A 22,579-nucleotide genomic window follows, 5' to 3' on the forward strand; every position below is an offset into this window, starting at 1 on the left:
TTACTTGAAAAGAAAACTTTGAAATTAGGAGAAATCAAGAAAATGTGGGTTTCCTCTGATTTTTATGCCCAAATCTGGTGGATGTCAACTTTCCATTTTACCAGAACTAGTTGTGCTGCTATGGCTCCAAAACAAGGCACACCATGCATACAAGCCGCTAAAAAGTGGCTACTTCATTTAGATACTACCATATACATTGAAATCGATTGTAAGGTGAGCTCTTCCAATATTTGAAAGAAGCAACTGCAAAGTGTCCTTACCTCCAATGAGGATTCAACTCTCCAAATCTGGAAACCCCGGTCTGAGCAGCAAACACATCGATGTGGATATTGGCAACTAAAATAAACAAGCACAAAGAAGTGAACTGCAGTTTTTGTTCGTGAAAATGACTGTAAATATTGTAGCAACAGAGAACTCTAAGTGTAGAACTTCGGGCAAATGCTAACAATTCATTTCGACAGTGTGCACTATGCACACATAGTAAAGAAAATAAGGATTAGGCGGTAAGTAAGAAATTATGCAGATCCCACGCACCGTGGGAATCTATGTAAATGAAGCTTTCTGTGCTGTTTGTGTTGACTGACGATATTTGGCAGCAATGTTGACAGCATATGACAGTTGTGTTATGATGTTAAATATTACGTTGCTTGCACCACTTGTGTTTGTCTATGTAATACACATAACACACAGCGTGATGTGTTTGCTCAAGGCATTGTTGTGCACCATTGTTCGTAGCCTGTGAGAACGTTGGCACTGTCATTCCCTCACACGGTGCATTGCATCATGACTGAGAGAGAGAGAGAAATTTTTTATTGAAGCCTTAGGAGAAATAGCTGCTGCCACGTTTCACGCCCAATGGACCAGTGCCTATTGGCCCCCCAGGATTCTATCATGCAGCATGGCCTCCCAGTGTTGCAGAGTTGTGACATCGTGGCTGCAGTGTTGATTTGCTGGACGGTCGCTTGCATATTGTCGCAACGTCAAAACAGAGGTAGTAGAGCAGGAGGCACAGCAGCAGGTCGCCGTTTTAATCATGAGCGCAACCGCAACTTCTTCACTGCACTTTTACAAAGACGCTCATGCACACTCGCGTTCTCCTCTTCTGCAACGGAGTACAGGCGCGGCAATATTGTAATTTTACATTGCGGTATTTTAATGCAGCTTCGCATGTGCACACCCTACGCCAGTTGTCAGCATGGGCAAACTTGCATGGCGTTTATTTTTCAGACATAGCAGAAATATGCCACTGCACAGTACCTTGAACAAATTTTTTTTTTAGTTTCTTCACAACTGTTGCCCAGTCTTGGAGTAGCGTTTCTTTTAATGAAGAGACCCCAAACGAAACATGCTTTCTGACGGCACCTTTCCCTTTTCCTGCGATTCTCCCATGTATGCAAGCTGCCAAGACCGAAGAGTGGCAAGGCTGTTTTGTCACAGCGTTGGCTTTACGCATTCTCTGTCTCCTCTTCCCACCATTCGATCTCCACTGTGGGCTGTTGCATGTGGGTACAAAGGTAAGTGCTGCAGCTTCTGCAATGCTTTTGTGCGGACTCACGTGTAATTAGAGCCATCCAGAGGGCATTGTGTCGACGACCAGGGTGTTCTAGAAGGCGTTATGGCGATGGCCACGAAGTTCGTTGGAAATGCAACAGTTGACAGGTAGTGCTCTTCCTGCCTCATTCCTCTGTGCGTTGTTAATCTGCACTCCTCTCTTAACCCTTTGAGGGTCGAATTATGTTGAAAAAAACTTTCCCAGGTGGTCAAATTACTTTATTGCGGATCTTGAATGTACAAAATGTATAAAGTCGAGAATAAATAGTAAAAAGAAATTAGGAACAGTATTTTGGTGTCGGCATCACTCAGAACTGCAAAATGTTCAATAGTATTTCAGAGTGTGGTTCTCCTTGAAACACGGTTCTACGCACAGTGCCTTATCGCAGTCTGCACACCTAAAATGCGTGTCTGTTCTCCTCTTGGAGCGACGAGTTGTGTTGGCACACACATGACATCTTCTCTGCATGAGGCTGCCTTGGGCAGAGGTCTGAGGCACCCTCTCGTGTAAGCGCATTGCCACGGAGAGTGAGAATACCTCGTGAGCGGTGGTGATAAACAAGCTAAGAGCAGCGCCAATCAAGATAGAAATCAACTTCTGCCACCCCTGCAAGAGAGTGCTGACAAAGAGAAAAATGACGTTTCGCGTGCCTCCGTTGCGATCACGCAGCGAAACCGAAACCACAAAAGGGGTGTTGTCGCAATCTGTGCAATGCACTGAAGCTAGACTTCTGTTTATCTCCCCAAGGAGGTAGCGCAAATTTCAAACGCTTCTTATAAGGCCTAAGAGGTGGCAGCACCTCCCAGTGAGCACGCATCGTCATTATGGCGCAAAATTTCAAACGGAAGGTCGAAACCGTACCCGTACAGCAAAGACCTTCAAAGGGTTAATAGCTATGCATCACCAACTAGCCCAACAAGGAGTGCTCCTTCGTTGGAAAAGCCTCATAAATACCTCTCCTGCCCCTCTGCCATGCACATTATACACATTTTCAACCACTCCTTGATGTGACGTGCAAGACAACAACAGCAACAGCAGTGCAAGAGCCAAACGAATAGGCAAGAAAAGCTTTGCTTAAAAGTGCTGACTTACAATTATCCACCTGTTTTCATTGAGTCTGTGTGCTGCGAACACCATCAAAAAGAGAGCAAGCTGATGGCCAGTAGTATAAGCAATAAAATGTCACTGCAGCACATGTTTGCATTCTTCGGGCTTGTTGGCAAGTTCATGAAAACAGGGGCAGGGGGGTGGGTGGGGGGCTCCAACCAATTGTAAGGTGAGTGCTGGTGTTTCTTTAATTTTAACACATCTGACGGATGAAATTTTGTATCACAAAGCTGTGCATAGGGCTATGAGAGATGCTGTAATTGATATCTCCAGAATAATTTTGACCACACCCGGTGTTCACATTGGACAAGCAGTGCCAAGGCAGATGAGGAGTAAGTGAGGTACACGCATGACCACTGTGGGTACCACCGGGCACATGCGCTCTCAGTCTGAGTCATCAATCCAAGTACAGCTAAGGTGGCAATTTATATGTTCAAATACAGTATATAATGTGCCAATTTACATAAAGAAGGGGTGACTTCTTGTCTCAAGAATAAATGCATATACATATGCCACCATGACCACAGCACAACTTAATTGAAGCTGCATATAGCAGAAGAGCCCACAGCCAGAAGCCCATAAAAATTAACATGGCATGCTGAAGTTGTAAACAGCACATCCACAATCTGCTAACTCATTTCAAGCTCTGTTGCTCACTACACATGACCAAACAATAAATTGAGACTTCTTGCTAAACTCACCTAGCTCCTGCCACCACGCCAACCTAAGCAATATGTACTATTTTCAATTGAGCTGTAGCACCCACTGACGCCACTATGCATGGACACTAAAGGTCAGCGCTCTCGGTCGGCAATGCAAAAAGATGACAAAAATAAAGTTGGACAGCGCATGTTTGCGGCGCAAGCACGGCACGCGTTAGTCCATTCTAAGAGCCTGCTACTCTGGTTCTGGTGCTCCGCTGCAACCTCTCGGTGCGCGACATTGGTGACTCCGGACTACGAGATTACCGACCCTTGGAACCTACTACCCTCAGGCAACCTTCCGCCTGACGCTGCCTCGCGCCCACAGGACGTCGCAGCTCTACAGCTTCACCTGCCCACATTCTGGCGCAGGGACCCACAGATTTGGTTCACCCAAGTCAAAGCCTCCTTCGATCTACACCACATCACCTCGGAGACTTCTCGGTATCACCACTTACTTGCCAACCAGTCTCCTAATATTGCTCACAAGGTGGCAGACATAATCGTTCTAACTTAGAGTTCACCTTTGGGTGATGACCCATACCAGAAACTGAATAAGAGTATTTTGGACCACACCACGGCATCTAAGAGCGTTTGCCTCTAGCTCCTGCTTAACTCCAAAGAGCTTGGAGATTGCTGCCCTTTCCAGCTGGCTTCTGGGCTCAAGCAACGTCGATGCAAATGGTGCGCTGTTGAAGGAGCTCTTCCTGCAGCATTTGCCGCAGTCCATCCGCATTGTCTTGGCCGCTGCAGGAAACTTGACCCTCGACTGCATCGCCCAGCTCGCTGATAGAGTCTACGATGTGATTTTTCCTTCTTTCGCTGCTCTCTCTTAAACACCATAGTCCTCTATCATGGCTTGCTTAGAGGCCCGGATCAACCAGCTCACCGTCTCCATCGACGCCCTTCGGACGTCCTCTCATGACCAGTGTGGCTCCTCATCACTCCCCAGCCACCGTTCCTCTACCCCAAGCAGTCCCCGCTCGCACAGTCCTCAAAGCTTGTCTATTTGCTGGTACCATCACACTTTCAAGCACCGCGTCCACCAGTGCAAGTTCCCATGCCAGCAGTCAGGAAATGCACAGCGAGAATACTGACGGCGGCCTGTGACCTCACCTTACAACCCCGCTGCCTTTTCATCGTTATTGATTGCACTTCCCACCTGCGCTTCGTTGTAGACAAGAGTGCAGAGGTCAGCGTCCTCCAAGCTTGACCGCACTTCTAAGTCACCTGGCCCTTCGCTCCTAGCGGCGAACGCTACCTCCATCGCCACATATGGTCTGTGGTCCCTCACTCTCGACCTTGGCCTGCGGCGCATGTTCCAGTGAGTCTTCATCGTTGCCGATGTCAATCAGCCTATCCTCGGCTCCGACTTCCTGACCCATTTTGACCTCGACCCCAGCATGCGCCACCGTCGCCTGATTGAAAGCAAGATGCAACTCTCCATCCCTATCCCTGGAGTTCTGTCAGCTGTCGCTCCCACTGGAATCCGCATGCTGATTCCACCATGCCCGTACGCTTGCATCCTCTAAGATTTTCCTGAGATGACGAGGCCCTGCAATTTAAATCAACCACCCAAGGACAGCGTAACTTGCCACATTGTCACGCATGGTCCACCCGTCGCAACTTGTCTGCGCTGTTTCTTCGGTGAGTGTCTGGCCATTGCTAAATGGGAATTCGATCACATGCTCCAGCTGGGTATTATTCACCCTTCGTCCAGCAGTTGGGCCTGTCCACTTCATTTGGTGCCCAAGAAAGAACTGGGTGACTAGTGTCTGTGTGGCAACTACCGGGCACTCAATGCTAACATGGTCCACGATAGCTCCCACTTCATCTGGTGTCCAAGAAATAACCAGGTGACTGGCGTCCGTGTGGTGACTACCGGGCGGTAAACGCTAACACAGTCCATGATAGCTATCCCCATCCACACATTCAAGATTTCACAGGCCACTTGGAAGGATGCAAAATCTTTAGTAAAGTGAACCTTGTCAAGGCCTATTACCAAATCCCCGTTGAGCCTGCCAATATACAGAAGACAGCCATTATTACACCCTTTGGCCTGTTTGAGTATGTGCGTATGTCCTTTGGGCTATGCAACACAGCTCAAATGTTCCAAAGATTCATTGCTGAGGTAATGCACGGACTCCTGGCTGTATTTGCCTACATCGACGACATCCTTGTCGCGAGTCCCAATCCACAAGATCATGAGTGTCACCTCCGGGAACTCTTTCAACGCCTTCAACAATTTGACCTGGTTATCCACCCCCCGAAATGCATCTTTGGGTGTTCTGAGCTCGAGTTCCTAGGTCACCACATCTCGGCACTGGGAATTCATCCGTTGCCCTCCCATGTCCACGCCATGCAAGACTTCACAGAGCTCAGTACCCTACACCAGCTGCGCGAGTTCCTGCGCCTTGTGAATTTCTTCCGGTGCTTTATTCTGCACTGCACTGAGCGTCTGCATCCATTGACTGACCTTCTTCGCATGCCCAAGGGCTTCTCATCCGTAATTTCCTGGTCGCTCGAAGCTCAAGCTGCTTTCAGGGCTGCTAAACAAGCTGTCGCCAATTCGGGGCTTCTCATCCGCCCAAGAACTAATGTGCCTACTCGCATCATGGTGGGTGCTTCCAGTGTGGTCATCAGCACTGTTCTCCAGCAGCAAACTGACTTCAAGTGGCGTCCACTGAGCTTCTTCTTCTGCCGGAAGCTCCAGCCTGCCGAGACTTGCTACAGTATTTTTGGCTGTGAACTGCTCGCTATCTACTCCACCATCCAGCACTTCCGGGACTTCTTGGAGGGCCAGCCATTTTATGTTCTAAGGAATCATAAGTCTCTGGTGTATGTCTTCCATACAAACTCTTCCAAATACCTTGCACGTGAACTTCGTCAACTGGCCTATATATCGTGGTTCGCTACGGATATCCAGCACATCAAAGGCACTGAAAATGAGGCAGCTGATGCACTCTCCCGCATCACCTCCCTCAGCACTTCTACATCAACTGTGGATTGGGAATGTCTGGCTTGGGCACAGCCGGAAGACCCTGAGCTGCAAGCGCTGTGTGACCATCCCTGTTTCCTCTGTCTACAACTCGTTCCTCACCCGTTTGTGCTTGGCTCACTCTGGCATGACATGTCAGTGGCTGCTCCTCGCTCCTTCATTCCAGTTGCCTTCTGTCGTGTGGTGTTCCAATCCCTTCATGATATCTGCCATCCTAGCACCTGAGCCACACAGCGCCTTGTTACACAGCGCTACATCTGGCCAAGCATTAACACTGATCTTCACCAGTGGGCAAATTCGTGCCTTGCGCACCAGACTGCCAAAGTAGCCCACCACACAAAGACTCCCATGCAGTCTTTCTTGCCACCTGGCTGTCACTTTGACCATGTCCAGCTTGATTTGGTTGAACCACTTCCTCTCTCTCACGACTGCAGGTACATTCTAACAATGATTGACTGCTTCACCCATTGGCCCGAAGTCGTGCCCGTTATGGACAGCACTGCGGAAACAGTCGCCAAAACCTTCATTTCAGGATGGGTTTCTCGCTTCAGCTGCCCCAGGATCGTGACCACTGATCGCAGCCAGCAATTTGACTGTACCCTCTTCATTTCCCTCAACTGCCTGTTTGGCACTAAACACTGTCGTACCACTGCATATCATCCCTGTGACAACGGCATGGTTGAGCGGATCCACCGCCAGTTCAAGGCTGCCCTCGCTGCACTCCTGGATCGGGAGCACTGGGCTGACCACCTTCCTATGGTGCTTCTCGTCCTAAGCGCTGTCCTTCGTCGCAACCCTGGCTGCTCTCTGGCCGAACTCATCTATGGTGCACCCCCACGACTTCATGGAGACTTGTTTGTTCCTTTGGACTCCTTGCCCCAGCCACTGCCGTACCTTCAAAGCCTACAGGACTGCACTCAGCAACTGCGCCCACAGCATCTTCGGACCACAGCATCTTTATGCATCTGGACCCTGCGTCGCTGACCCATGTTTTTCTCAGACGAGATGCTGTAAAGGCACCACTTACAAGTTCCTACAATGGGCCGTACTGTATCCTCCACAAGACACTGAAGTGTGCCACCATCCTATTGAAGGGTCGTGAATAGGTAGTCTTATTAGACCGCCTCAAACTGGCCAACATAGAGACACCTCTGACGGAGCCCCATGGATATCACTGGCGCATCTGCAGAGCTGTACGTAACCCAGACAGCACTATCTCCACTCCGTCGATGAGTACATTTTGCCGTTCTGTCTGGGCAGGGGTCCTGTAGTGCCCACCGATGCTGCTACACGCGGATGCTAAAGATCGGCACTCTCAGTCAGCAATGCAAAAAGATGACGAAAATAAAGTTGGGCAGCGCATGCTAACGACGTAAGCACGGCACGCACTAGTCCATTCTAAGAGCCTGTGACGCTAGTTTTCTGGTCCTGGTGCTCCGCTGCAACCTCTCGTTTCGTGACAGTGCTATACAATCAGACCATAATTACGCCAGCAGTATTAGCAGGGCTGCGAGCAGTCTGCAGCGACAGTTTCTAAATAGCAGTGGGACTTATATGCCATGCTTGGGTGCTTTCTAGGCAATTATGGCAACTCTACTAATTATTTGTGCTCATTCTATTCGTCACATCTCATTTCTCAGCCCAACTTCTGTCTGGCCACACTATAAAATATACCTATTTCAGCTCCCTACTCCAATTTTTCTACATGTAGCAATTGCTTTACATCACTCAACAACTTGTGGAGACCACACATGGAATGGATACAGATGCTGACACTACGTATCAAACAATAGCTATGGTGCATACATCACATTAACTGCCGACACCGTAGAACCTGGATGCAGTTTTGAGAAGAACTCAAGTGGCAGCCATCACACTGCATACAATTAACAAAATGATAATGTTCTTATACTATGCTTACCTGGCAAGCCTGCCTCAATTTCGTGGAGCTTCTTAAGTGCATAGCCACCAGGGTAGTTATGGCTGGAGATGTAAAGCAAAAGGCCAGTCGCAAAAAGGTTAGCGACAAGATGGAAGCAGATGCCCAGTGTGCAGACAACATGCCATGAGGACTTGAGTCTGCTGTTCCAGCTGCATTTAACAGAACAAGAAGAGCCTTTGCTGAACAGCAGCAACAGCTTCTTTAAAAAAGCACAGGCAATACAGAAGCATACATGTGCGTTTTACATGCAGTGACAGTGAGTTCCCACTGTTCATGAGAAAGTTGTAATTTGTGGATAATGTAGCCATGAATAAAGGAAGATAAACATAGGTGTGCTATACTTGCGGCCAACATTGTGTGGCGATGAAGGGATAGCTACGGAGGCAAAGTGCGTACAAGTAAGGGTACTCCTGAAAAACGTTCTGCATTATAATCTGCTTAAGTTTAGTGTGGGGAAGAGCAAACATACACATCTTATTTACAATAGTGAAATAAGGGAAAATACACAAATGAATGTTTAATCCGAACTATTTTTCTGCTTTTCTGTTCCATGCTTCAGCAAATGCAAAACTGCTGCATGTGGAAGCTATGCCAATTCAGTACTATCTGCTCCAAGAAATCAAAAACAGCCAAACTCTGCTGGGCTACTTGGTGCAGTAACACATGTGGAGAACCACGCACGCTGGCTATGGAAACATCATGCAGAAATACCACAAGCTGCACATTAGGGCTTCCAAAGACAAAACAACACCCAGCAACAATGGTCAAGCCTGTGCCCCACTGCTGACCCACAGGGACTTCGTTTGTGGGGCAGGGACTGACTGCCATTTATAATATATTCCTTTTCCCCTATTATTTACCCTGCTATGCTATATAGGCCTTCTAGCCACACTTTTCTGCAATAAAGACGACCCACACATGCACACACACAAGGGATCTTTCAAGTAACTTTAACCAGCTTTTTAAAAAGAATGGTATACCTTAGGCTAATTCAACCAAAGGCGTACTTTCTTCATTGTTGACTTCTAATTAACTAAGTTCAATTCAGAAACATTTAAGTATTCCTATTAGGGGATAAGTTTGATTGTGAAAGATGTTGAGTGGGCTCAGAAAGACCCAATGAAATTGTTCCCATGACATTATCTTCTATATGGTTCATTTTTCCAGGCTCTGTAGAAAGTGCATGACCTATGAAAAATATAATGTCAATGTGCTCTTGCACATTTAATTTGCAGCTCTCTCAGCTGTGTTCCATAAGAATGAAGTCCACATGCCCAATGCAAATAAAGTTAATGAGCATGTTTCAATCTGCTTTCAGTGCAAGCCTATGACTTAACATTTTGGCCCCTAGATTTTATCTTCTCGATGACATTGTGCTGATTACAGGATTACGGGTCCTTGGATTACAGGACCAATCACCTATGTGAGGCAGCTGAGCTCGTAGCGGGTTCATGGCTCATGTGGCTTTGTAGTTTGAAAGTGTGCTCTACAACTGCACTCACAAGTACAAGCAGGCCCTTGCAGCGGCCACATTGAGGAGGGGGAGAATGTAGATGATGAAACGCAGCTCCTTATGGGGCAGGAAGGAGTAGAGCAGCACATATCCCACTGCAGGCAGCAGCAGCATCTTGACCCTCCGGTCTACCCACACCCCAATGGGGATTAGGAGCAAGGAGCTGCCCAGTGCTCGGGGAATGGCCGAATACAGGTACCACGACCAGGGTGAAGTCTGCCGTGGCTGTCAAGGGTACACCAAATTAAAGATACTGACATATACACTGTGCCACAGGTACGGCCACATCTAGGTGGGTTGAGGGGGAGTACATAGCACCGACCGGCCACAGATTGCAGTAGTGGTGTTCCTTGAAAACTCCACATCGCTACGGTGGCCCTATTGAGAAAATACAATCGTTATGACGGGCACAGCAAAAGATGGGCAAGCCCTGCTTATTCCCTTGGGATGTGGCCATGGTTGGTCCCATGTTTCTCTTCAACCCTCCCATCAGAGAAGGCCACTGTTACAACACTAAGATGGAAACAAGTAAGAAAGATGTCACCTGGAAATCACTGGTCAGGCTTAAATAAAGCATTCCCCAGATACCTGGCATGTAATCCATAGAAACTGAAAGTAGACAAATGCTACACAGCTTACAGTAAAGAAATACTAAGGTATATATTATCAACATTGCTATACGAGTTGGCAAAATACTGCAGAGATTTGTAATTGACCTCTCTGAAAGAGCTGCTTGGTACACATGTATAGCCTTGCCATTATGTTTTCTCTTGGTGACTACCGTATGTTTTCTTGGTCCTAAAAATTAAATTAAATTATGGGTTTTTATCCGTCAAAACCATGATCTGATTATGAGGCATACTGTAGTGGGGGACTCTGGAATGATTTGGACCACCTGGGATTATTTAACGTGCACCTATATGTAAGTATACAGGTGTTTTTGCATTTCACCCCGATCGAAATGCAGCTGCCGTGGCTGGAATTCGATCCCGCTATCTCGTGCTTAGCAGCCCAACACCAGAACCACTAAGCAACCATGACAAGTTTCCTTGGTCCTCCGACACTACTGCACATTTTTAGTCTGTTTGTTACTTTTACAAATTTAAACTTGCAGCGCAAACACCTAAGACGGACCAGAAAAGGAAGATACGACACACACTGGCACTGCAAGGCACACACAGCACCAGTGTGTGTCGTATCTTCCTTTTGTGGTTTGTCTTAGGTGTTCACGCTGCAAGTTTAAATTGAGAATTATGTACCAACTAGGCCCAACTGGAGTTTTAGTGACTTTTGTGTTTTTCTCTTCCATGCACATATGCATATATATTATTTATATCTTGAATTTTTTGTGGCTATGCAGTTTCTGTGCATTTCATTTTTTTTTTGTAATATCCTAAACCTCCTTATTTAATCCACACAGGGAACATGAACAAGACATTTAATGTGGTTAACCTAGAGTGTATGTAGAGCAGCTTAAATGACACTGTATGCCATGCTCCAGGACCTGTACATAGTCAAGCCTTCTTAAGTCTTTCTGTCTGTGCTCCATACATCAGATGGATGCTGAATAATGTTTAATTGAATTCTGTACAACATATGGTCCTGTCTTGCAGAAACAAAATTGTGCCTTATAGGTGCTATTTTAGAGTTTGCAGAGAAGACAATTACAAGGCGATTCTTGTACTGAGCACCACTTCCAGTTTCTGCTGTTTTTGGGTTTATCCATGCATAAACTAGGAGTCTAATAGGGACCCACTTCCCCCTGCAACGTCAAGCACAACCACAGTAAAGAAGCAGAGTAGCCACTCGAGTGAGGGAACTGGCTAGCAATGATGACACATTTTATGACCAAACTCCCACCGGTCACGAGCCGAAAGGTAAAGTTAAGAATGCTCAAGGCCTCTCACTCCAAGTATGTCAACCACAGTAACAGCTAAAAGGCCCTCAGCACAGGGTGTGCTTTAGAGCATTGATGTCGCCGTACGTGGCAGTGACATAGCCACTCCGATCAAGCTGGTGAAGATCATGCTGTCCCATTGCTGATACATTACAAAGGTATATATGTATTTATATATATATGTATTTTCCCAACATATTAACGAGTAGTTAATGTGCGAGTGTATAAAAGCGTAATATGGAGAGACAAGTGTAGCAGGGTTAAAGAATTGGCGGGCTCTGATCAGTAACCGAATGCCGCAAGCAATTTTGTTTCTAATATTGGAGACATGATAATGAAACTTGAGGTTAAAGTATAGTTCTACTCCCAAGAATGAGCAATGAGTGCTAGAAGGGATTAAATGGGAACCAAGATTCAGCAATGGAACTGTAAAAATGGTTTTCTGGGGGGAATTGAACACAATAAACTTGCTTTTTGAGGGATTAATAACAAGATTATTATTTATACACCAGTTTGTAACCTTAGCTAAGTCAGTATTGAGTTTAGTAACCAAGGACGAAATATTTTTATTGCAGTTAATAATGGTTGTGTCGTCGGCGTACAGTACACAGTGTGAGGATGTTAGACAGTCAGGCAAATCGTTAATGTAAATTAAATAAAGGTCCGAGAAAAGAACACTGCGGTACCCCTAGGTTAGTAACCTTAGCTTCGGAAAAAACATTGTTATGTCTATCCTGCAGATAGGTTCGTAGTAACATTAGTGCTGGCCCAGTTATGCCTATAGCTTCCAATATTAAAAAGAAAATGTGATGGTTAATAGTGTCAACAGCTTTCGTAAGATCAATAAAAACTTAACCGGCAAAATACCCTTTATCAGCTTCCTTTAAGCGATCCGTTAGGGAGATAAGAGCAAGGTCGGTCGAATAGCCAGGACGAAAACCATACTGAGAATTGCAAAGAACATTAAATTTAGTCAGGTAATTGGATAATCTAGTAACAGTCAACTTTTCAATCACTTTACTAAAAAGTGGCAGTATACATATTAGGTGGTAATTTGTTAGTAAAGAATGATCACCTCTCTTAAAAACTGGAATTACTTTTGCTCGTTTCAGCTCAGATGGAAAAATGCCGGGCCTGAATATTAAATTGATAATAAACCATAAAACATCACATATGAGATGAGCAAGTAGTTTGTGGTACTAGGATGAACATCATCAAGACCGGCACAGGTTGCTTTCAGCGTGCGAATGACATCAAGAACCTCATGGGGAGCTGTAGGATAAAGAAAAACTTAATGAGGCATACATTTCGGTGACAAAGAACGGCTACTGATAACTGATTTGTCCGGGAAAAAGGCATCACTGAACGAACGCTCTTGCTATCTCAAATGGTTGATCATATGTAATGTGATCATTTGTGATGGTATTGATAAATGAGGTGTTCATTTCTGCGCAAAAAGGAACTTAAGACTCGCCACTTTTGTCTTGAGTTGCTGCCAGACTGACCAAGCTTGTGCTCATAGTAGCTCTTCCTTGCATTCTTTATTTTTCTGTTGAGTGCACTGCAAAATTTTTTGCATCGTGCAGAGAGGGCGACGTTAAAAGGTTGCTTTTAAGTTTTTTTATAGAGGTTGTCATGTTTCCGCACTTTGGCTAGTATGCTGGCATTCAACCAAGTGTTTTGAGGAAGGGAGAGGATTTTCTTGCATTTTTTCTTTACGGTATGTGCATCGATTAATGATAACAAAATTGTGGATAACTGGGAAAGGCTTCTAGCGGATCATTATTTTCAAGGACGGCAGACCAGTCAGCTTTAGTCACAAATTCTAAAAAGGCATCTTTGTTCAGTACGTAACTGAAGTATGAAATAGTGGGTGACTGCGGCTCCGAGTTGAAGAAAACAAAAATAGGGTAATCATCTGTTTTGTCGACATTAAGGATACCAGCCTCTGGCGGTGACGTCATGTTGCTTAGCGCATGATCTAGTAGTGTGCCCTCATTTAGCTTACTACAATGAGTAGGTAGCGTAACCAAACTTTCAAAACCGTAACTCTGAAAGCAGTTGCTATAAAGGGAGGAGGTAGGTGAAGTTTCATCCACAAGGTTTATATTAATATCGCCCATAATAACCACATTCTTGTTTTCAAATGATAGTTTCTTTAGGGATTGATCGAGAGCGGAACAAAAGTCAATGTAAGATGAAGACGGTCATCTGTAAATGCAACCAAAAATAAAGTTTCTGTTATCAGCCTGAAGAAAAGGATGACTGAATTCCAACCAAACAGATTCACCGCTTGTTAGCTTGAAGTTGAGGTCATGACGACGTTTATAGCTAAGATGTGATGATACATAAACGGCCACACCACCATGACTACTAGTTTGTCTATGACAGTATTCGGCTGAGTAGGAAGGGAAGGAAAATCAGTTTTTGTCGTCATCGCACAGCCAAGTCTCAGTAAAGCTAATGATGGTAAATCGGAACAAGAGCGTAGACAGAAGGGAATTAATGTCGTCATAGTGTTTGCGCAAACTTCGTGCATTAAAATGAACGGCCGAGCATGAACTAATATTTTTTAGTTTATTTAACTGGCTAGTTGAAAAAATACGCAGACATGTTTGCTTTTGTTATTAGCGAGGGTTTCTGAAAAGTTTCCTAAGCTACCGTGCTGTATTAAGTATATACAGCTAAGTCAGATTCGTCAGCAATGTGAAACAACTTACTGCCGATGCTCTTGCGAGCTTTAATCTGGCAGCTATCTGTCCAGAGGAACTTCCATTTCTTAGCCTTTTTTTAATGACAGGGCCTTAGATAATAGCGCTTTGTTCTGCCGTGTCAAGTGATCATTGACATACACTTTAGTGTCCTGAACTGGTACAGAGATGCCGATGTCACCGAGGCAAAGCTTCGCTTTACGTGCCTTGCTTGAAGTCTGCTTTCTTTGTTCAAGAGTAGAACTGGGTGATGACGTTTTTGTTGTTTTCATCTTTGGTTGGAATGCAGTGAACCACTTCCAGATCGATAGGCGAGACGGGACAGCCAATTTTATCTCCGACTGTCTGAATTATTAGGTTGTAATCTTCACTTTGGGTGCATGGAATCCCTTTAATCTACACGTTGTTTACCCTTGAATACCGCTGTAGATCAGACAGCTTGCAAGAGAGAGAGTAATGTTTTCTAACTTGATTTCTTGGCATTCAGTAGTGAGTGAGGTGTTTTGCAGTTTTAGCTCTTTCTTTTCATTAGCAAGTGAGCAGTTTTTCAACCATGTCGTTGAGAAATGCAATGCTCGACGCCAGGTTAGTGATCTGCTCTTTCATTCCACCAAGATCTATGCCAGTAGCCTTAAATTTTACCATTAGCTTGTCAAATATGTCTTCTTCAAATTTACTAATCCCATTTCCTAATTTTTATTTAAGTTCCTCAATTCCTTTAGCGAGCTCAGCACAAGTGGGCATAGTGAAAACTTAGCTTGGAAACACACATGCAAGGAAACAGAACCTTCGTAAAACTACACTGTACATAAGGCACGGAATATATGTGGCAGCAGCGACAGCAAAGCAACAGAATTACTAATCTGCACAAGCAGGTGTCCACTGTGCCGTCGCTGGTGCCAATGATGCCGCCTGTCGAAGCTTCCACGCTTAAGTAGAGACGAACTCTGGTGCCTGCCTCAGCCGCTAAGGTTGCAGCACAGGTATCTTGATGACTCAGATGCAACGTTTCTGTTCTTGCACGTGTCGTGACGTCAGGCGGCCAGCGTCAAAAGCTGCACAAGCAGTGAAGCGTGTTAAATCAGTGTCCACTGTGCTGTCGCTGCTGCCAATGACGCCACCTGTCGGAGCTTCCACGCTTAAGTAGAGACAAACTCTGGTGTCCGCCTCAGCCACTAGGGTTACAGCACAGGAATCTTGATGACTCTGGTGCAATGTTGCTGTTCTTGCACGTGTCATGATGTCAGGCGACAAGCGTCAAAAGCTGCACAAGCAGTGAAATGTGTTAAAACAGTGTCCACTGTGCTGTCGCTGCTGCCAATGATGCCGCCTGTCGAAGCTTCCACGCCTAAGTAGAGACAAACTCTGGTGTCCGCCTCAGCCGCTAGGGTTGCAGCACAGGTATCTTGATGACCAGGTATCTTGATGACTCTGGTGCAACGTTGCTGTTCTTGCACGTGTCATGATGTCAGGCGACAAGCGTCAAAAGCTGCACAAGCAGAGAAACATGTTAAATCAGTATACAATGTGCTGTCGCTGCTGCCAATTATGATTATATATTATAAGACCCCTTTGAAGGAATGCCCACAAATGCAGAGAAAACAGATGGCTATAACAAGCATGGTGAGAGACAACTCATTACACAGGAAGGCTAAGAGGCACAGAAACATTCTTACTGGCAAAAACTAGTGAAAAAGTTCATTGCTGCCAAAGGTAGGTGCAGGCGCCTCATCCATCTGCAGACATCTTGCCACTCCCACCTAGAGGCCCACAACTATCTATAGGCCCAAATTCATGCCTCAAACAATGAGTGGCCGGCACTTGAGAACAATACCTACACCAATGCCATGTGGTGTGTTTCATGAGCCCTGCTTCCACTACTGATGGCAAACAACAGCATAAGCAAGTAGTTGCAGCAGTCTTATACACCCTATTTTTTTATTGAGTCTAGCCACAACTGTTACCATCAGCACATTAGAAGTGGATAGTGGACATTTTATATCTGGTACCAATAAGCCTTAGTAATCAGGAAAATAGCTCAACCAGTGCTTTTCTTCCGCAAAAAAGCGAGGGAAGCGTCTGTTTTCAAATGGCCTCTGATCCCACAGTTCATAACTTTGTCCCAGCTGGGACACTTTGTCCCAACGTGTCCCAGCTAACATTAGTCAATCTGCTAAAAAAGATTTAAAAAACACAATGCAAGCTATAATTATAAGACCTACAGTGTTCAGACATCAGAGGTGCGGCAACCGAACAATGTAGGTCATAAAGTTGTATATTGCACCATCTGTCTTTGTTTCCATTGTGCAGCTTGGCTAACATTAGCTGGGACAGCCTATACAAGGTTTGTCCGTGAAGTAATGAGACTGGGTCTGGTAAAAAAAAATTTATTGATCCGATCGGTACATATTGTCACGTACGAGTTTGTGTCGCTGTGGACAAAATGACATTGGCAGATGAAGAGGAGATTGAAGTGACTCAAAGATCGGTTGATGGTGTTACCCTGGTCACTGAGCTACACCCTTATAACTGTATATATTGTAAATACATATATTTTCTCCCCATAACATTTTGGTGGAGGTGCAGGGTAATCTCGCCACAAGCCGGCCCTGGATCTTTGCAGCGGGCGTCACATCGGTTCCACTGTTATGGCTACTGACGCTGCCTCCGTCGCTCAGACACCAGCGGAAGTAGTGCTAACCCCAGCTATGTCACCCGGGAATCTTTATCGGCACTGGCAAGGTCGACGTCGAAGAGTGGCTGACATCGTATGAGTGCGTCGGTAAGCACAACAAGTGGGATGCCACACTTTTGCTGGCCAACGTGATATTTTACTTGGGAGGAGACGCAATGGTACGGTTCGAGATGCATGAAGCCGGCATTAGAACCTGGGACTCCTGCAAGAAAAAGCATCACAATCTTTTTGGAAGACCTGTGGGACGTCAAATGGAGGCCAAGCAAGAGCTAGCATCTCGTGCCCAGACATCAACCGAATCCTATGTCGCGTATATCCAAGACGTTCTGGCTCTCTGCCGTAAAGCGGACGTGGACAATCTGGAGGTCGATAAGGTCGGACACATCTTGAAGTGCATCGCGTATGGTGTGTTCAACCTCCTGCTTTGCAGGAACTGCTCAACCGTTGAGTCCATCATTAAGGAACGCCAGAATTTTGAGCAAGCAAAGAGCAAACACACCGTACAATGCTTCAACAGACTTCCGAATATGGCTGCCACTTTCTCCTGCAACGACCCTCCGGCATTACATCCGCCTACAACACGAAGTTTGACACAGGTCATCCATCGCGAACTTGAGGCTATGGCTACAAGTTCCTACTGCCCCCTGCGCATGACAACAGGACCATCTTGCTCATTCAAGCTGTTGTCCGCCAAGAAATTTCAAACATGGACATCCAGTCTGCCGTCCGCCCACGTCCCACCCCTACTGCTCCTGTCATTGCCTCTGCTGCCCCTTGACTGTAGTTCCCGAATTGATATCAGAACCCCTCTGAGTGGCGAACACCGGATGACAGGCCAATATTTGTGTTGCTTGCTCCCGGGTCGGTCACATTTCCCGCCACTGCCGTAGTAGCCGCTGGTACTCCTCGCCTCGACCATATGCTGATCACCGCTTCGACCGAGACCCTCGGCCTCTGTTGCCCCTCTCTGAACCATACCATGCCGGCCTTCCCTCTCGGGGAAGCACCCCTAGCCACTCGCCCTCACCGCAACGCCGTCAATCCCGTTCCCCTACACCTCGATGTCCCTAGTCTCCGTCCTACATGGGCCGCTGCTCGGGAAACTAAACGATGCAGCCCCCACAGGTAAAGCTACATTGACGACTTGGACTGCAAAATCTTTGCTGACCCCTGCTGCTCGACCGAACCTTATTGAAGTTTTTGTTGATGATGTACTTGCTGAAGCCCTCATCGATACTGGCGGTCAGGTGTCGGTTATGCGATCAGATCTTTGTAGCCATCTTCGTAAAGTCCTGAAACCTGCCCAGTCGCCTGCCGTCCGAGTAGCTAATGGCAGTACAACAGCCGTGATGGGAATGTGCGCCGTCCGTGTTACCATTGCCAGCCGTCTAGTGTTAGTCCTGTTCACTGTACTGGCCGAGTGTCCACATTAAGTGATTCTTGGAATTGATTTTTTGACTGCCCATTCAGCACTTATTGACTGTGCAACTGGCACCCTTCACCTTGAACTGCCCCATTACTTTGCCAACCCGACCGACGACCACAATTCCTGACTTCGTTCTACTGAATTTGTTCGACTACAACCTGATGCTGCGACTTACGTCCTCATGTCGCTTTCTCCACCACTTCGAGATGGTCCTTATGTGGTGTCCCCACTTTGCGACATCCTCCTGCCACATCAAATAGCACTACCAAGCTCAATTGTAACTCTTGCCAACAATCGAGCATGGCTTCCTCTTCTGAACTTTAGTATGTGTATGCAAGTGCTTCCTGCGGGTGTATCTCTTGCTGTGCTATCCCCTTTGGAAGATTGTGGAGTAGCTGCTCTTACGATCGACCCACGATTCTACACTGCTGCAGCTTCTGCCCCTCCTACTTCACGTAACGACAAGTTTACACCAATGATCGCTACTGATCTACGACCTGCTTACGCCGATGCCCTTCACCGCATTCTGATGTCCTATGAAGACCTCTTTGATTTTGGCAATCGCCCGCTAGGTCGAACCCTTGTCGTCACCCATCCAATCCACACTGGTGACGCTCCTCCTATACACCGGAGGCCCTACCATGTGCCAGGTCATCCAAACGGAGGTGGACAAGATGCTTTCCAAAGATATTATCGAGCCTTCCTGCAGTCCGTGAGCGTCACCTGCCGTTCTGGTTAAAAAGACGGACAACACCTGGACATTTTGTATAGATTACGTCACCTTAATAAGATTACCAAAAAAGACATGTACCCGCTTCCCCGTATTGATGACACGCTGGACTGCTTACACGGTACCAGTTATTTTTCGTCGATTGATTTGCGCTCTGGCTACTGGAAAATTGCAGTGGATGAATGAGGTCGTGAAAAGATCACCTTCATCACCCCAGATGGTCTCTACCAAATTAAAGTGATGCCTTTCGGACTGTGCAATGTCCCTGCTACCTTCGAGCACATGATTGACTCTCTTCTGTGCAGATTCAAGTGGACCACATGCCTCTACTACCTTGATGACGTCATTGTTTTTTCACCGACGTTTAAGAGCCACCTCCACCGACTCTCAGCTATCCTTGCTGTTTTATGAGCTGGCCTACAACTCAGTTCTGCAAAATGCCATTTCGGCGACCGCCAAATACGATTACTTGATCACTTGGTTGACGCTGCTGGTGTCTAGCCTGATCCCGATACACAGAAAAGCATTTTGTTGATAAATGTGAAGCTGAGTATGAGAACCACAGTGACGAGAGGTCGCATAGTGGAACTTACAAGCGCAGCTCCCATGTTATGAAATCCGCTCAAATAAGAGCGGAGCTTGTTTGCTCACCACGCTCTTTTCTGCATTACGCAGCCCTTTCTGGCTTGATGCCCTTTGTCGACGTCCAGATCAAGGACCGCGGAAAGTTCGGGCCATTGGTGAGTTTCCACTTGCGCGTTCTTATACCGATGTCCAAAGTTTCCTAGGGCTGTGTTCCTATATTCGGTGATTTCTCCAGAACTTTGCCGAAACCGCTCGTCCTGTCACAGACCTCCTCAAAAAGGACGCCACTTTCCGTTGGGGACCCGACCAGGCTGCAGCATTTTCCACGCTTATCAGTCACCTTATCAATCCATCCGTGTTGGGTCATATTGATCCGCATGCCTACACTGAAGTTCGCACTGATGCAAGCGGCCATGGCATTGGCGCTATCTTGTCCCAACGACAGCAGAACACGCGTGATCACGTATGCTAGCCTATTCTTTCAGCACCAGAACGCAACTACTCCATAACAGAATGTGAATGTTTGGCCCTTGTTTGATCCATTGCTAAGTTCCGCCCTTACCTATTCGGTTGACATTTCACCGTCATGACAGATCACCATGCCTTATGTTGGCTATCCTCACTCAGAGACCCGACAGGCCGTCTTGGCTGCTGGGCTTTACACCTGCAAGAGTACACCTTTTCAGTGTCCTGCAAATCTGGGCGGCTACATAAGGACGCCGACTAATTCTCGCTATCCTGTCGACCCACTCGATAGCACTGAAACCGATACCTGTGTTTTGTCGATCTCCGACTTCTCATGCATCGCCGACAAGCAGCGTCGTGACTTATATTGGCGATTCATCATCGAACACTTTACCTCAGAGCAACAGGACAATTCTTTCCGTATGTTTGATCTCCAGGACGGGACATTATACCGATGCAATATGCATGTGGATATGCATGTGGATATATTGCATGTGGATGCATGTGGATGCATTTTGCAATATTGCAATATGCATCCACAGGTTTGCTGTTGCTCCTGAATGTGGTGTCATGCCAGCTGCCGTGCCTATTCAGCTCTTTGTATGAAGTCACTGATATCATGGTTATTTTTGTCTACAGGTAGCATTGCATCTAAGGGTGTGGTGACGGTCCGGCCAAAAATGAGTTTGAAAGGTGTCATTCAAGTCATCTCTTGCACACTGGTATTGTATGTGAATGTTGTGCGCGGTAGTATCCTGTCCCATGTTCAGTGTTCCACGTCCAAGTTTATTGACAACATATCAGTCAGCATTCTGTTGAGTTGTTCAGTCAGTTCATTTGGCTGCGGATGATATGCGGTGGTTTTTCTGTGACTGGTGAGCGTCAATTTCATAATGGACTGTGTCAAATGGGCAGTGAATATGGTTCCTTTGTTCATTACAAGAGCTTTAGGAGTGCCATGCCGTAGTACTGTGCTAGTGACAAAAAAATCTGCTACTTCACTGGCCGTTCCCTTGTCAAGAGACCCTGTCTCAGCATATAGAGTCAGGTATTCGGTTGCAACTACAATCTATCACTTTCCTGACAACGATGTAGGAAAGGGGCCAAGTAAGTCCTTCCCACTTGTGTGAATGGAGTTTCCGGTGGCTGTGTGGGTTGTAGGAGACCTGCTGGCTTCAATAGTGGTGTTTTACATCTTTGGCAATCCCAGCAGGTTCTCATGTAGTGTTGCACAGAATTCAACAACTTTGGCCAGTAATACTTCATGCGGATATGTTCGAACGTTCTGCTGACTCCTACATGTCCTGCTGATAAATCATCATGGCACACTTCCAATATCTTGAGTCGTAACTTTGAAAGTACGCCAAGCAGAAATGTCTCTGCACTATTCTCAAAATTTCTTTTGTACAGGAAATTATTTCTCAGGATGAATGACGACAAGCTGGGGACAGAAGCTTGTGGAATGTGAACAAGGTGACCCTCTAGGTAATCAATGAGCAGGCGGAACTTCACGTCAGACTGCTGATGCTGCGACATTTGTGATGTTGTCACAGCTCCTAGGAACAGGCAATCCTGTCCATTTTCCGCAGGTGTAGATCCCGTGCATTCAACTGGTGCACGTGACAAGCAATCAGGATCACTGTACTTGTGAACGGGCTTGTATACGACCATTATATCATGTTCGTGCAGCCGCAGGTTTCATTTTGCAAGCCGTCCAGATGGGTCTTTGAGATTCGCCAGCCAGCACAACGAATGATGGTTGCCGATAGCTCGAAATGGTCCGCCATATAAGTATGGTCTAAACTTGCTGATGGCCCATATCACCACAAGGCATTCTTTTTTTGTCACTGAGTAGTTCACCTCAGCTTTCAAACGTGTTCGACTAGCATATGCAATGACTCATTCCTCTGCATTTTCCCACTGAATGAGGATGGCCCTGAGGCCTAAATTGCTTGCGTCTGTCTGAATATCAGTTTCAGCTTTTCTTGTCAAAATGAGCAAGAACTCGGTGGTTCCGAAGAAGCTTTTGGCAGCTCATTGAAAGCATTCTCCTGCTCACTCAACCAGACGAAAGGCATGTCTTTTGTTATCCGTGTTAGTGGTTCGGCGATCCTTGAAAAATTTTTGATGAAACGTCTGTAGTAGGCACAGAGCCCTAAGAATCGCGTAATGGCCTTTTTGTGGGTGGGTTTTGGAAATTTTTCAACTGCCGCAGTCTTCTCAGGGTCAGGGCGAATGCCTTCTGAACTGACGACAT

The 22,579-nt window shown here is 46.3% G+C and overlaps 1 protein-coding gene across 3 annotated transcripts in view; it reads right to left on the bottom strand.

Moving 5' to 3' along the window:
• Alg12 (Alg12 alpha-1,6-mannosyltransferase) overlaps nucleotides 1-22,579 on the bottom strand; it is an 80,790-nt gene that overhangs the window by 11,189 nt on the left and 47,022 nt on the right. For 2 of the 3 annotated variants that reach the window (XM_072288625.1, XM_050170346.3), the window contains 3 exons: nucleotides 9,803-10,029; nucleotides 8,280-8,449; nucleotides 261-336 (listed from right to left, as the gene is read on the bottom strand). In XM_072288625.1, the coding sequence (XP_072144726.1) occupies nucleotides 261-336; nucleotides 8,280-8,449; nucleotides 9,803-10,029 (473 nt within the window). The remainder of the gene's footprint in view (nucleotides 1-260; nucleotides 337-8,279; nucleotides 8,450-9,802; nucleotides 10,030-22,579) is intronic. The other variant, XM_055065787.2, reaches the window with a different exon arrangement.

Source organism: Dermacentor andersoni, chromosome 6, assembly GCF_023375885.2.
Source record: "Dermacentor andersoni chromosome 6, qqDerAnde1_hic_scaffold, whole genome shotgun sequence".
Classification (NCBI taxonomy): domain Eukaryota; kingdom Metazoa; phylum Arthropoda; class Arachnida; order Ixodida; family Ixodidae; genus Dermacentor; species Dermacentor andersoni.